General features: G+C 47.6%; 1 protein-coding gene across 4 annotated transcripts in view; it reads left to right on the forward strand.

The window, feature by feature from the left end:
- Nucleotides 1-2,695: 2,695 nt before the first annotated feature.
- The window catches only part of ILDR2 (immunoglobulin like domain containing receptor 2), a 1,152,771-nt gene continuing 1,140,746 nt past the window's right edge, over nt 2,696-14,720 (forward strand). For all 4 annotated transcript variants that reach the window (XR_011283425.1, XM_069635971.1, XM_069635970.1 and 1 more), the window contains exon 1: nt 2,696-3,178. Coding sequence is in view for 3 of the 4 variants with exons in the window: in XM_069635971.1 (XP_069492072.1) it covers nt 3,133-3,178 (46 nt within the window). In the remaining variant the exon portion in view is untranslated. The remainder of the gene's footprint in view (nt 3,179-14,720) is intronic.

Genomic DNA, 14,720 nt, shown 5'->3' on the forward strand with positions numbered 1-14,720 from the left:
ATAGTAATCACACAGTGCAAGAAGAAGGCAAAGATAACAGTTGGAATGAAGATCATGATCGATGTTGAGTCTGGGTTTGGACCCTGGGTTTGGACCCGAAGAATTAAAAGATGAAGAAATCAGAAAATACATAGAAGCAAGCATTCTAGCACTTGAGGGAATTAAGTTCCTGTATCCAAGAAACCACAAGAAGTATGTGGGGAGATGGATCTACTGCAGTCCAAATGGACAATGTAGACACATGACCTAGAGTGTTGATGAACATGTAAAATCAGCAGGATCTCTGAAAGGAGTAATGAAGATATGGACTCCAAAGAAGCACTTTTTCAGATGAGGATGTCTGGATGTGAGGACTGATGGGGGAGTGGTCGATGAATCAACCAGAGGGGGGAGTGTAGAGGAGGAGCCAAATGCCTCTAATGGAAGTCCTGCCCCTATTTTGTCTATATGTTGGAAGCCAGAAATTGCGACATGCACAACACTGATAATGGTACTGATCCCACAAAGAATCCTCGAGAAAAGGTATCCATTAAGAAAGCCCTATATGATGTACCCACGGAGAAATGACAGTCCCTTAAAGGAGGTCACGGAAGAAGTGTGAAGTGACAAAGGCAAGAGACTGGTGATGTCACATGAAGCAGAGGTGACGCACCAAGAAGAGATGCTAAGGAAGAAAGTATATAAACATTAAAGAATCTGATGACGAAGTAAAGAATTGAGTAATATTTTATGTGCAGAATGAAGATTGTGCGTGCGAAGAGCACGGAAGTAAAGGCAAGCCGTTTTATAATTGTACAGATGCTGCAACGCAAGTAGACTAAGTAACCATGAAGGCTGGCTATACGTAGTGAATAGACTTCAGGTGGTGCCGCCAATATATATATAGATATGTATATAAAATCTGGATGTTCCACGTCGTATTATAGCAAACTACAACCTCAGTTGCAAAAAGGCTGAAAGTGTGGCGCAGTAGAGAAAGACAGCTGACAATGAAAGAATATTCGAGAGGGCTTGTCTGGCCCAGTGTCAAGGGCTGAGGCAGCCAAGAAAGTGTTTATCTATTCGAGAAGAAACAATGAACGTGAGACGCGAGGCAAGCTCCTGTTGAGGTGCAATGGAAAAACACTCTGAGTGCCAAGTTTTATTCATTTAATAGTATTAAAGGCGAAGAAGTAGCTAAAACACAGTCTCCTGTCACATGGTATAGATGAATATAGACTTTGGGCAAGCTACATTGAGACTGAATATAAGAACGTGCTCAAACTCCCTTCTATTCTCAGGCGCAGTGATACTTTGCCAGGCCGAGTTCAAAGACAATTCGAATGGCAGACAGTAGGAGTGATGATTGATGGGCTAATTAGGGTGGGAAGGCATGGTCAAGTCCACTCACAAGCACCTGGGGTACCAGCTTGTGTGCTGCTAGCGAGTGGAATATTCCAGAAGGGTACAAGCGTGCCAACCAATTGTAGAGGGCCACGTAGCAAAGTGCCCTATAGTTTGAAAGCCAATGAAACGTGTATTTTATGACACTAAAGATGACTTGACTAGGGGTGGGCATAGTTGTCACCTGACTCTAGAGATCCAATCACAATCCTATTCCCCATAGAACCTAGCTGTTCCCCGTAGACCAACCACAATCCCAAGTAGGTTTTCTTATTTTGCCACACAGTATGACGTCAATGAAGACATGTTTTTGCTATAAATGTGTGTTTTTTCACTAACAGGCCTGGACTAGTTTATAGGGTTATAGTGAAACACTCAACGTGCAGGCCCAATGTGGTAGTGTGGGCCTGTTTGGCAAAAGCGGGCCACTCCTGCATGGATGATGTCCTGTCATGGGAGAGTGCTCCGTGAGTGCATGGATTGTTTGTGGTTGAGTGAGCGCTCCACTCCCGGCATTTGGAGTTATGTAGCCTGGGTGGTGGGAGCCAGTGTGCTCCGCTCCCGCTCCTAACGAGCTTGTGTCCTGATGACACCTGATCACTGAAGAAACTCAATAAAGAAAACTTTAAACCTTACCTGATGCCTCAAGATTTTACATTATTTTACTGGTGAAGACGAATGTATAGGGTCACCAGATTTCAAAAGTACAAAACAGGGACAGGCCAACTAACATAAACGTAGGACTAACACTTGAAAGTGGCTGTCAAGGCACTACACTTCAGCGGTGGTTGGAGGAAAAGGAGGTTTAAGTGTTACTGGTGGAATAAACACATATTATAATTAATTTATCACAAACTAACACTATCTTAAATGATAAAATGCAGCATTTCTTCTGTGTGAGATTGTGCATTCCTGCCTGTCAGCTATGAAGACCTACTACCAAAAACCGGGACCACTGCAGTTTTCAATGGTAACATAATCATGAGAAAGGGGGACAGAGCACCCAATTCCGGGACAGTCCCGGCAAACCCGGGACGTCTGGTCACCCTAGGATGGGATGCATAACACCTCCTTCCTTCCACACACCACAGTGGAAACACAAAGACACAGGAAGGACAGGACACAACACCTGCAAAGACTCTCCTTATTATGCAATTGTGTGGGAAGAAGTACCAGCAGCCCCCGCCTGCTCCCTTTCTACACACACACACAGTACGCCCCCTCCTCCCTCTGCTCCCCCCTGTCCTCCCCCTCCGCCTGGTACTACAGCACACCGCTCAATTATAAACTCTCACCAGCCCCCTTGGACGAAAGCTTCAATGGGCAGACATGTGATGCAGAATGTGCAGCTCGCGCGGGGAGACAGGGGGAGCCAGAGCCCGGGCGCTGACAGGCGCGCGCCCCACCGGTCCCCATCTCCCCCACTCAGCCCGCCTTTAGAATAAGACGGGCGCCCCCTAACGAGAGGTGCGAGGGGCTTGCGGATCGGGGCAGAGGGGAAGCGTCGGGAGGGCGCAGGGGTCGTGGGAAGTTGCCTCCCTGTCTTTTGCCAGCAGTGGTAGGCTCCATTGAGGAGCAGGCGTCCTCGCTCTCTCTCTCTCTCTCTCAGTGCTGAGCTGAGCCCCCGCAGATAGCGGGGAGTGCGGGAGACAGGAGCGTCCGTCTGTCCGTCCCTACGCGCGCCCGCTCTCCGTGTGCGTTCCGGCCGCTCGCCCAGCTCCCGGATCCCTTGGATGGAAGCTCTGGACGATGGACGGGGTAGTGCTGTGGTGCCTCAGCCTGCTCTGGGCTACAGGTAAGAGGACAGAGACGTGACCTTTTCTTGTATAACTTCTGGCACCCCCACGCCCCCTTGTGCCATCTTCCTCTGATACCCCCATGCCCCCAGGGCGGCGACCCCAACCATCAACCTGCTGCTGCCTCCGCCGTCGGGGGTGGCACGTCCCCATCGTTAAGGAGGCCTCTCCCCAAACACGCTCCGAGACCGAGGTTTCTAATGTTGACCTTTAAAGTAGTGCGCGCCGCACGCAACGTTTTCCTTGTATTGTGCAAAGCGCCGCATGGTACTTGTGCGGCTTCAGAGCACAAAGACAAAATGGAAACCCTCTGGGTTGAAAAGACCCGGGATGGCAGTGAATATGGAAAGATGTATAAGTATGGGTACCCCCTCGAGCCGTCTGGGTCTGGGTGAGCGCCCGGGCAACAGGTGGTGCCATTTTGCATAGTGGGGGGGGGGCGAGGGGGGAGATGAAGCGTTCACGTGTGGCGTTTCAGCAACACACGCGTAGCTGATGTTATGTTATATTAAAGAAAGGTACAAAGGGGTCTGGCAGCGTGTGTCAGACCTGAACCGGGGGTCCCTATCGGGAGAAAATGACTGACTGGTGGGGTGCCGGGAAGCGGGGACGCTAGAGGAATGTGTGCTCTGGTCCCAAGGGTCTATCTTCTGTCTGCGCCTTGCCTTGGCCCGCCGAGGTGTCCCCCCGACTCTTTTGGCGCCTGCATGATTTGTAACCCCCATAAGGTAGCAGACACCGCCCGGGGCGGGGCCAGGCGCGGGGATTGTTATGATGGAAGTGTGGGTGGGGGGGAGGAGGGGGACCAGGGGATAAATGTATTAACTCTGTGGAATGCATCGCTTTTGTTCAGATGGGGGTGAGGAGGGGCAGCCAGGCTACAGCCGCTACCGAGGCATGAGTGTGGGGCGCTGGAGACACCCCCGAGCATCAGGGGAAGGGTATTTAAAGAGGGGGGGGGGCGAGACGATGGACACGTTGCATGCACGGCCATCCCTTTTTTTTCAGCGCCCCCTGGGGGCCGGGGGATTGGTATTATTTGGCATTGTGGAGGGTGCCACTTGTAGGGCGCGCGGCCGTTGGTTGCGGGCGAGGGGCGCACCGTGGCACGGCGTGCTGGGCGCTAGATAGCGCCCCCACGACGCCCTCGCGGCGCTGAGTCTTGATAAAGGTTCGAGGCGTTTGAAGGCGAGGCCGCCGTGTGGGCCTGTTGCAGACTGGAGACGTGCGCTGGGCCCCAAGCACCGGCGAGGTGTGTGTGCACCGCGGGCTCAGCTGTCTGGGGCGTCGAACCCACTGCGGGCGCCACATTGCAGCCTTGAACTGGCCTGAACGCGTGCAGCGCGCCCGGCTCACCCGCAACCCATCTGCCGCCCTGAAACATGTGCTTCTCAAAAAGAAACAATTCACAAGGCATGCTTGCATGCGACAGTTACCGAATGCTACCTTAGTTCGGATGCAGCGCTTGCTGCCGCACTATTGCAGCCAGGTTCTTAACGCTGTAAGTAACAGGTGTTAATGTTGCCCTACTGGAGGGCATTCTTTGTATGAACTTTGGAAGGCTAACGATGAGCCTTGCTGAGATTCAAACCTGTGGAACCTAAGGTCACAAGTAGTTCGCTACAGCGTGCGCGAAACCCTCTAAGGTATTCAACAAGTTATGCCCCCCACCCCTCCTACTAGCCCTGAAGCCTCGTTGGCCCAGCAGAGCGCCATGTAAATGACCACTCTGGAGTAAACCCTTTACTCTCCTTACCCAGCCTGCCTTTATTTAACTGTATACTTTTTTTTTTAGTTTTGACTATTAAGTGGTATCTATCTCCACACATATAGTACAAGCTGCAACTATTGCATTGTAGTGCAGCTAAGAGCGAGAGGACACCTGCAGACGGCCACACAGCTGATAGGTTTTGTTCTGTTATTTACACACCTATTGGCTACCCATAGTCATGCTAATCACCATGGCCATTCCCACCCACTACCCGCCCCTCTCTGCCCAAAACACAGCCTCCTGGGATCTCTTTGAGCTGACTCTGCTAAGCCCTAACATCAAACTTTGGCCTGCCAGTGTTATTTCTAAGCAGAATCCTGAGAGTTTACGGCTTCATTGCAGCTATATGAGCTACTGGTATATTGTCATTTTATGTTGTTTTATTAATGAAAATATCTTAACCCAGCTGCTTGATTTACATCCCTCCCTTGAACTGAAGACTTGTTAAAAACAAGCATTGACCAAGCCAACCGTTCTGACTTGTGTATAGGTATTAGGCATTTGACAGTCACTGCTATCATATGGCCAGGCAGTGGCACAACACCATTGAGCTGATCTGGTTGCAGCCCCCCCATACCCTCCCCCCTGGAATGTTGTGCTATCTTGACTCGACCTGGCTGACCTACAGAGCCTCCGCCAGACAGACACGACACAGATGTTAAAAGGCGCCTGGGCTTCACTGTTAACAAAGGCGCTGCAATTACTAACATAAAGCATTTAACTGTTAGCACGTGCATTCCTAGGCATAGATGCATACATTTTTCAGGCACTTTAAATCGTGATGTGGGGTTAGCACTTGCATGGCCAGGTAGTGTTTCGAAGGGTAGAGGGGGGCACAGGAGACTGTCCATTCTCACAGCAGCCCTTAAGTGGGTGCTTTCAGTGGTAAAGAGAAAAGTTAACTGCTTTTAACATTGAAGCTTCAAAAAAATAGTCTCATTGGAATGTGTAAAGAAGTTTCATGCCCCCACACACGTAAGTTTGCCCCTCGACCACATTCTCTGAAGTTAGCACCTCCACCATTATTTGAAGAGTTTGACCCCCCCCCCACTTCCCTACATATTAGCCTCGGTGCACCCCTGGAAGGGGCTGATGTGCGCACTTGCTACTGGCAGAGGTGTGGGGAGAGAAGCCTTTCCTGAGCCTGGCAGCCTCCACGTTTAACTGTGTTTGTGCAGAAGCAAAAAAGATGTACTTGCACAAACCCAGTAAAACTTTGAAGCTGCTACTTTCAAGACATCCATCGCCCCCCTGCCTCAGCAAAATCAAATGCTCACATCGGCCCCCTCTCCACGTATGCAAGCCAACCTATAAGCACATTCCGTGTACTTTCACATCCGAGGGTAGGGGGCTCATGTGCGCTTTAGTTTCTTTCTTCAGCATATGTGCTATGTGGCTAGAATAGCATTTTTGTGCAGTCAGTCTAGCGATTTATTACTGTGGCATGATCTTATATTTTATCTGCCCTTTTTTTTAATGGGCATCCATAATGAAGTAGGCGTGGCAACCTGTTATTACATGGCGACACCGGGGTTCGAAATTGTCAGGATCTGGCAGCTATTTAGCTCCTGGCCATAGCCAAGGAGAGCCTGGTTAGCTTGAAACCAAGAGCTAGCAGGAGCTACTTGTGACTCACCAGAGGAGTGGTGCCATACAAACATAGCTATGTGATATTAACTGTCTAGGTTTGGGAATGTGTATAAAAGAGAATAAAGGACACACCCAGGAGACATTTAAAGCATATTGGATAATATTTAATGGACACACATTTAGCGTTTGCATCTCACGCACTATGTATCAGCTCCTGGTTCCCCAGACGTGCCTAAAGGGTGATGCCTGATACCCAGGAGCTGTTTTTTTTTGCTCCTGCTCAGCAAATCCTAATTATGATTCCTGCTACACTGGCATTTTGGTGCAGCCAGTCTAGTAATTTATTACTGTCGCATGACCTTATAGGTACAAGTATTATGGTGTACAATCTAGTTTTTTTTCTCAAGAATATTTTTCTAAAGTTGCTGTCCATGGCATATACAAATTATCAAAGCAACTTAACGTGAATGTTGTCTTTAAATCCATTAACCTTTTCATTCTTCCTGGCATATTGCACCTTAAAATGTACCATTTGATACTTGGTCCTCACACCAGATGACCCTTGGGGGTAGAACAAAGGGGGTGGAGAACCCAAGTCAGCCCAGCCCAGTTTTTGAAGTGGCCCCTCCCATCATCAGTTAGCGCCCCCCCATCCCCCGGAAATGTGGGTTTCATTGCACCCCTGTGTCCAGGTAATAAAACCATTTTCCTGCTGGTGCCATCTTATGAAAGGTAGCAAATAGCTACCCCATGCCTGCACATAAACCAAAACTGCTGGCTTTGCCAATGCTTGTCTTGATTGGGGCAGAGCAAGGTAGGACACTGCACTCACCGGTGGGCATATTGCAGAAGTGAAAGCCCACCCTCACTCGAGGGAGTCCTCTGGGACACCCAAGAATCTTCCCATATAACAGGGCTTCAGGGGGCCTCTGGGCAGAGGACCACAGCACAGAGGACCACAGCGCAGACTCTTTGCTCCACTAATCAACACTCTGTGTATAATGTGCATGAATTAATTTGGGCAGGTCTGCATGCTCCCAGAGCACTTAGATGCTTTGGGAAGCCAGCATCTGAGTGCACGCCCCCTTTAATCGTGCCACCTCTTGATTCACTTTCATATCCGGGAGGATAGATCAGGGGCAACGCGCTCAACTTGGAAGCAAGACGACGCGGAGCAACACAGGTTCGATCCCTCTGTCTGTGCTTAGAAACCTCTGGGTATTAAGCGTGTTATAAATAACCTATCATAATTATATCCACAGAGCCACTCACTGACTAATGTCTGTACTTCCCGGTAAGTACTGCAAACAGCCCACACGGGTACACGCTTGTTCGCAGGCGGGTTAAGTATGTGCCCGTTTCTGATCAGCGATGTGCTTTGATTTTTTTACACTGCCACTGCGGGCATGCAAGCTATCACAGACTCCAGCTCTGCCCCTCAAATGTGCTAATGCCCGCATATAATGCAAGAAATGCTTGCAAGGATAGTATGCAGAGGAGACTTGCAAGGAACTGCACCGGTGGATTAACCTACATGGACACACCATCTGGAACCACAAAACAGAAACACAAGCGGGTAAACAGCTCCCCTATGATGGGTACCCCCCCCCCCCACAGGACCTGGCAGTGATGGTATTGAAAGGTGGCCCCTTGAATACCAAACCAGGAACTATGTGGGAGCTCAAGTACTTGAAGCTCAATCCCCCAAAAAAACAAGCTCTCAACATTCATGTTGCATTTTGAAACACTAGGTTCAACTGTAAATCTGGTGCCATCAAGCCAACCACGTCTACCGAGGCAGATGAAAACCCTGCCAGCAGCAGCAACACCCGTGCCACAGTATGCTTCAGAACCCCTAATGTGATGGGCAAGGACACGAGCCACCAACAATGGCAATCGTAGGCACCTCGCTTTCTCCAGTATGAGACACGCTGAGATAACCATGGGCACTACATCTTTAGAACATTGGTAACATGTTTCTGTTGGTCATGTGACATGCACGCTAGTACGCATAAGTAACTGCAGCTTGTGTGCAGGCTGTCAAACAAGGATAAGTACCCCTTACTTACGGTTAATGTACATACTGGTGCAAAGTACGATTCTTAAGCCTAATTGGGCATTGCAATCACTGCAGGTAATTACATCGCTGTGACTGCCAGCAAGGTGTTTACATTACATTTGGGGAAACTGTAAAGTTGGTTGCAGAGATGGAATGTTAAGTGTATCCATAAACATCTTTAGACTCTGTGCAAGGCAAATGCAAACACTGCCTCCTCTTTTCAGGCCATGGGCCAGATTATAGAAATGTTGCACTAGTGCAAGTGCAAAATTGCACGCTATTAGTAATGGGGCAAAGTTTGTACTATTTTTAAAAACACTGGGACACATTAGAAAACTATTGCACCATGTCAAGTGCAGTTTGGCATAGTATAAGCACCAGAGCAAAAATTGCCATAGTGCAAAAAAGAGACAATTGCGATATGTTTTTTCACCAGGGCAAAGTTTGCCCTAGTGCTAATACTGTGCCACTTTGCACTTGCCCCGGTGCAAAGTTTCTGTAATCTGGCCTCATGGGTGTTAAGTCTTGCATTTCACATTTTCCCAAGTGTGCCACTAAGATTTTTTCAAATGTACTGATTTGCGCCTCGCACATTAAAACGACTGGTGCATAATCTTAAAAACACATTCAGTGCAACTGTGTTGTGTGAGTAACTTGTGTCTGCTTAAAATGTAACTTGCACACGCTGCTGGATTTGCAGACTGTTTTTTCACGGTCATCGGTGGCGTGTCTGCACTGATCCCTAATGTATTGCTTTGCAGGTAGGGTGAGGGTCCGAGGACTGCCTCCCATTGCAGCCAGTGGAGTTTAAAGTCAAGGCTCCCGATTCATGGACTTTTTTGCACGGTTCAAAGTGACTTTGTACTGCTGACACAAACCCTGATTCATGGAACTGTGCAAAGTGTATGTTTGCAGTGCAAAGTCAGTGCATAGTCATTTTGTACTGCAAAAATGACCTTGCACTGCAAAAATACACTTTGCACAGTTCCATGAATCAGGGTTTGTGTCGTCAGTGCAAAGGCACTTTGAACCATGCAAAAAATTCCATGAATCGGGCCCAAGATGGTCTCCTGTGTTGTTTATGTGTAAAGAATGCACAGTATTGTGTTTGCTTGCTTCTCCTTTCATTCTGTGAACAGCATCTGCTTCAGAGGTCTATGGGACTTCAAAGCTGATGGATTTTAACATCTCAGCGTAATATGTTCAATTTCTAATTAAAGGTTGGATTTTGTGTGATGTGTTTTCATAGACAGCAACCAGGGGCCAGATTACAGAAACGTTGCACCAGTGCAAGTTCACAGTTTGCACGGTATTAGCACTAGGGAAAAGTTTGCCCTATTTCTAAAAACACTGCAACATATTAGAAAATAATTGCACCGTGGCAAGTGCACCTTGGCATAGTACAAGCACCAGGGCAAAAAGTGTCCCAGTGCAAAAAAAGATACATTTTCAGTGCATTTTTGCACCAGGGCAAAGTTTGCGCTAGTGCTAATACGGAATGGTATTAGCACTACAGCAAACTTTGCCCTGGTGCAAAAATGCATCAAAGGGCATTTTTTTTTGCACTAGGGCAATGTTTCCTCTGGTGCTTATCCCTTGCCAAGCTTCGCTTTTCATGGTGCAATGGTTTTCTAATATGTCCCAGGGTTTTTAAAATAGGGCAAACTTTGCCGTAGTGCTGATAAAGTGCAACTTTGCACTTGCACCGGTGCAAAGTTTCTGTAATGGCATGTAAACTATCGTGCACTCCATCCCAACTCCTCTTTCCCTTTCTTAGGTGCACGTCTTTTCATGTGTGCTAGTGCGACGCCATCCTCCCGGTGATTTGAATTGAGTTGGCACTCAGGTACTCCAGCTGTTCCATCTGGTTTTGTGTCACTGAATGAAGCAGGTGAATTGTGGTGAACAGGGAATCAATCAATGCAAGCATTTCACTTCTAAGGCAGGGGAGCTATCATTTGGGCCATTCAGCCAATCAGATGTTGCTCGGCCTCCCCTTTATTTTGCTATCCACTGGTTTTCACCTGTTTACAGAGTTTATTCTTGACAGGGCCACACAGGCCCTCCAGGCTTGGCTGTCCCAGAATGACTGCGATTCCAGAACTCACCTTGGGGTAACGCTGGTGCAAATAAGGCACAATACTTCAGCTCACTGCAAGCCCATCGTGCATGCAAATACTTCTAGTTTACTCATTTGCTATCGCTTTTAACCCATGTACTGCAAAAATTCAATCCAATGTATTACAAACACATTAGAATATACCATTTTTTCTGTATTATTCATCCAAGGTCCAATTAACAGGGTTATATCTTCTTTCATCCACAGTTTTTTGCCCAAAAATATTTAACGAAAAAACTCATCAAATGTGTTTTTCATATTTTTTGGGGGGGGGGGGGGTTCCACCCCAAATTACCCTCAATATTATCTACTCTCTATCGCCCTACTTCTTGCATCCCTTACCCACACCCGCTATATTTGTCAATAAGTATTTTCGTTGAAATATTTGCGGCAAAAAACAGAATTGTAAAGATATACGGGCGATGTAACAACATCGCACCAATTAACAGGACCCACGTGCAACCAGCTACCACAACCAATTTTTTTCCCCACTGCTTCCCCCAACTCCCTCCATCTTGGCACATTCACGCTCTTTGCCATCCTTTTATCTTGCCCTGTGTTTCTTTTTTCTCCCGCAGGTTCACCCAGGGTGGGCATACAATACTCCAACTTTCGGATAAGCCTGGGTACTCTGAGACTACTATGGTGGGTACGTGGCGCAGTGTAAAAGCCTCATAACATGACATAGCATTTCAGCAGTATCATTTTTAGAGTGTGTGCTTGTAAAGCGCATACTGCGCACACATCTGCCTGCAGCACCTGTGAAAAAATAGTGTGAGTGTATTGCTCGTGAAAGGTCTCCGATTTGCGGCACTGTGCTGCTGAGAGCGCCAGGGTTCGAAATTGCCAGCAGCTGGGAGCCATTTAGCACCTGGTTCTAGCCAAGGGGAACCTGGTTAGCTTGAAACAAACAGCTACCAGGAGATACTTTTGACTCCTGGGTCAGGTGGTGCCATACAAACCACAGTTACGAGATATACATAATGTATGTTTCGGAATGCATATAAAGGCTGATAAAAACACATTCAAGGGACATTTAGAGAAAATTGGATAACAAGAAATGGACAAAAAGTTAGAGTTTGCATCTTGTGCAAAGTTAGATTTGCTCTGTGCTCTGTACTAGGTCCAGGTTCCCGAGACGGCGCTCCTGCCTAACTGGTTATGTTGGATACCAAAAAGCAGCTCCTGGTCAACGAATCCCAATTTCGATCCCTAGAGCGTTCATACAGAATGACTGGTGCACATCACACCTGCACCTGTGGGCGAGAGGATACCTCAACCCTTGTGCTTCTCTAGTCGTTTGCGGCTCAGAAGCTGAGGTGGAAGGCGCCAAAGTGTGCCAGGTGTGTGTGCCCGAGACCACCAACTCATCCCACGTAGACTATTGACCAACTCACCGGATTTCTATATATTTGTAATGACAATAACCTCTCAATGGTACTCTTTTAAAAAAACAGAAGGATGAAAGATATGTTCGGCCGCCGTGATTTGAGACTGTGACCTGCAGGCTGCACGCTTACTTCTGAGCAAATGCATTAACTAGTTGAGCTATCTTACCAAGAGTCGTCACACTCATCCGTTTGTTCTTTAAGGCATTTCTACAGCTCACAGGCCGCTTCTGGGTGATCAAATGTGATTTATCATGTATTATTTCTAATGTTTGCGGATCATGCCAGCTTGTGTGGCAAGTGGGCCTGCCTACTCGCCTTGACATGGGTGGGGGCGCATTTTTGTCAGGTGATACAGCAACACTGCAGAGTTTCGTGGAAAGGGGTGGGGCATGTGACCCTAGAATGTTGAATGCACCTTTGCGTCTACAAAACTATGACGCCAACAGTGTGACTTTCTTGGACTGTGTTGCTGTTCATGTTGTCCACAGCAAGAGGACTTTGGTATGTAAATGCTACTGTATTTCCAGAGCCGATGGCTCGGTTTGCAGAGGGGGAGGAGTAGCTATTATTGCTAGGAAAACTCTTGATATTCAGGGGAATACTCATCCATCCCAACAGGGATGTGATAGTCTGGTGGCCAAAGTCAAATTAGATGACAATAGATCCCTTACTGTCGTGGTCATTTACCGACCACCCTCTGTGTCCCCTCTCTTTGAGGAACAGTTCATGGATCTTCTTATGAATGTGACCACGGCCACTACTCCCATTATCGTCCCCAGGGATTTTAACCTTTGGGCTAAAGATGCACAGGATAAACTGGCCATTTGGCCGCTCTCAGACCTTTGTATGATGGGTTTTTCCCAGAGGCTTTCTGCCCCAACCCATAGAGATGGTCCCACAATCGACTGGGTCCTCACCCACCAATTAGCCACCAGTATTATCAATATCATACCATGCCCCTGGTCTGACCATTTTTTAGTGCACAGTACACTTTCTATGGCTACTTACTTTTTGTCTGCAGAGTGTCATCCTAAACACTCCTGCAATCGTAGCCACTCACTGGTTAGCCAAACTTTCTCCAGTTAGCACCTTCTCATGCCTTCCAAGATACTAACACTATCGACAATATGATTGACACGTTAGCTCCTGAAAAGCCGAAACATGTCAAGGCTAAGCTTAATAAGAGTGACTGGTTTGGAGACTCTATTACTACTCTGAGGCAAGCTAAGCGTAAAGCTGAGAGAGCATGGAGGGAAAAACCCTCTCTCGTCTCATTAGAGCTCTATGAAAACTCAGTAAAGGCCTTGAAGTCCGCAGTTGTTGCGGCTAAATCTGTAAGCTATAGCAACGGAATTGCCCTGGCCCACTCTAACCCACGCGAATTGTTTAGTGTTCTCAAAGTGTTTGAGGGGAATATACCTAGGACAACAAGGGTTCCTCAGGATGAGGCTTGGGGCCAGGCCATCCATGAGGAATTCAACACCAAGATCCTAGTACACCAGAAACCCATATTAGCACAACAATCATAGCTATGGGAGACTAGTAGTCGCTCTCTCCACCCCCCTCAGCCTAAGGCTTCCCCCATATCTACTTATCCTCAGGGGGTCTTCAAATTCCAGCCTTGTACAGAGGCGGAGGTCTGTAAAATAGTGACTGGAATGAAGGCTACATCTTGTGTAGGTGATGGCTGTCCATCAGCCATATTTAAAACATGCATTAATAACACCCTGGCGCCATGGGAAACCTCCCTGATTACCTCATCCTTCGCTGAATCCTCTCTCCCTCAGATCCTAAAGGAATCTCTAAAAAATAAATTGCCTGGACCCCAATGTACTCCAACATTATTATTGCCCCATCACTAATGCACCTTTTTTACTTAAAATCCTTGACCGTGTGGCATATATACAACTTCAAAACTATATCGAAAAAAATAGTGTCCTTAATCAGCAGCAGTCAAGTTTCGGGGAGATGCACGGCACAGGAACGGCACTGTCTGGCCTTAAATCTAACATTGTGAACATCATTGAGAAAGGTAAACCTGCTCTTCTTCTGTTACAGGCCCACTGTTCTGACAGGGCTGCTTTGTCCTTTCTCGGCCCACGAAGCGCCAGAGTGGCAGCGCAGAGCGCCAGTTCCGTACGCACAGTCACCACATGCGGCGTTCTTCAGGGGTCTTGTATTTCCCCTCTATTGTTTAATGTTTGTATCATGTCACTGCTCACACTGCTGGATGGCCTTGGCGTCCAGTGGGCGAATTATGCAGATGACACGCAACTCATCTTTGAGCTAAGCGGCAATCATAGCTCTGACTCGGACACCATCAATCGTGTATACGATATCATCCAATGTTGGATGATAATGAACTCCCTTGCTCTTAATCCTGAAAAAACGGAACTCCTGATATTAGCCTCAGGACAAAGACTACAAAAATTGTCAGCGGAATATAACACTTTTTCAATAGCTGGCAATCAAATTCAGGTATCCAGGAAGGTAAAAACATTGGAAGTACATTGGATGCCGAACTGTCCATGAAACCCATGTTGCCATTGTTCGAGCCTCTTGTGGTTATGTTTCAGAATTATTGAACTACAGTCGCCCGATCATTTCACAA

This window comes from Ambystoma mexicanum, chromosome 7p (assembly GCF_040938575.1).
Source record: "Ambystoma mexicanum isolate Mex_15411 chromosome 7p, UKY_AmexF1_1, whole genome shotgun sequence".
In the NCBI taxonomy this organism is placed as follows: Eukaryota; Metazoa; Chordata; class Amphibia; order Caudata; family Ambystomatidae; genus Ambystoma; species Ambystoma mexicanum.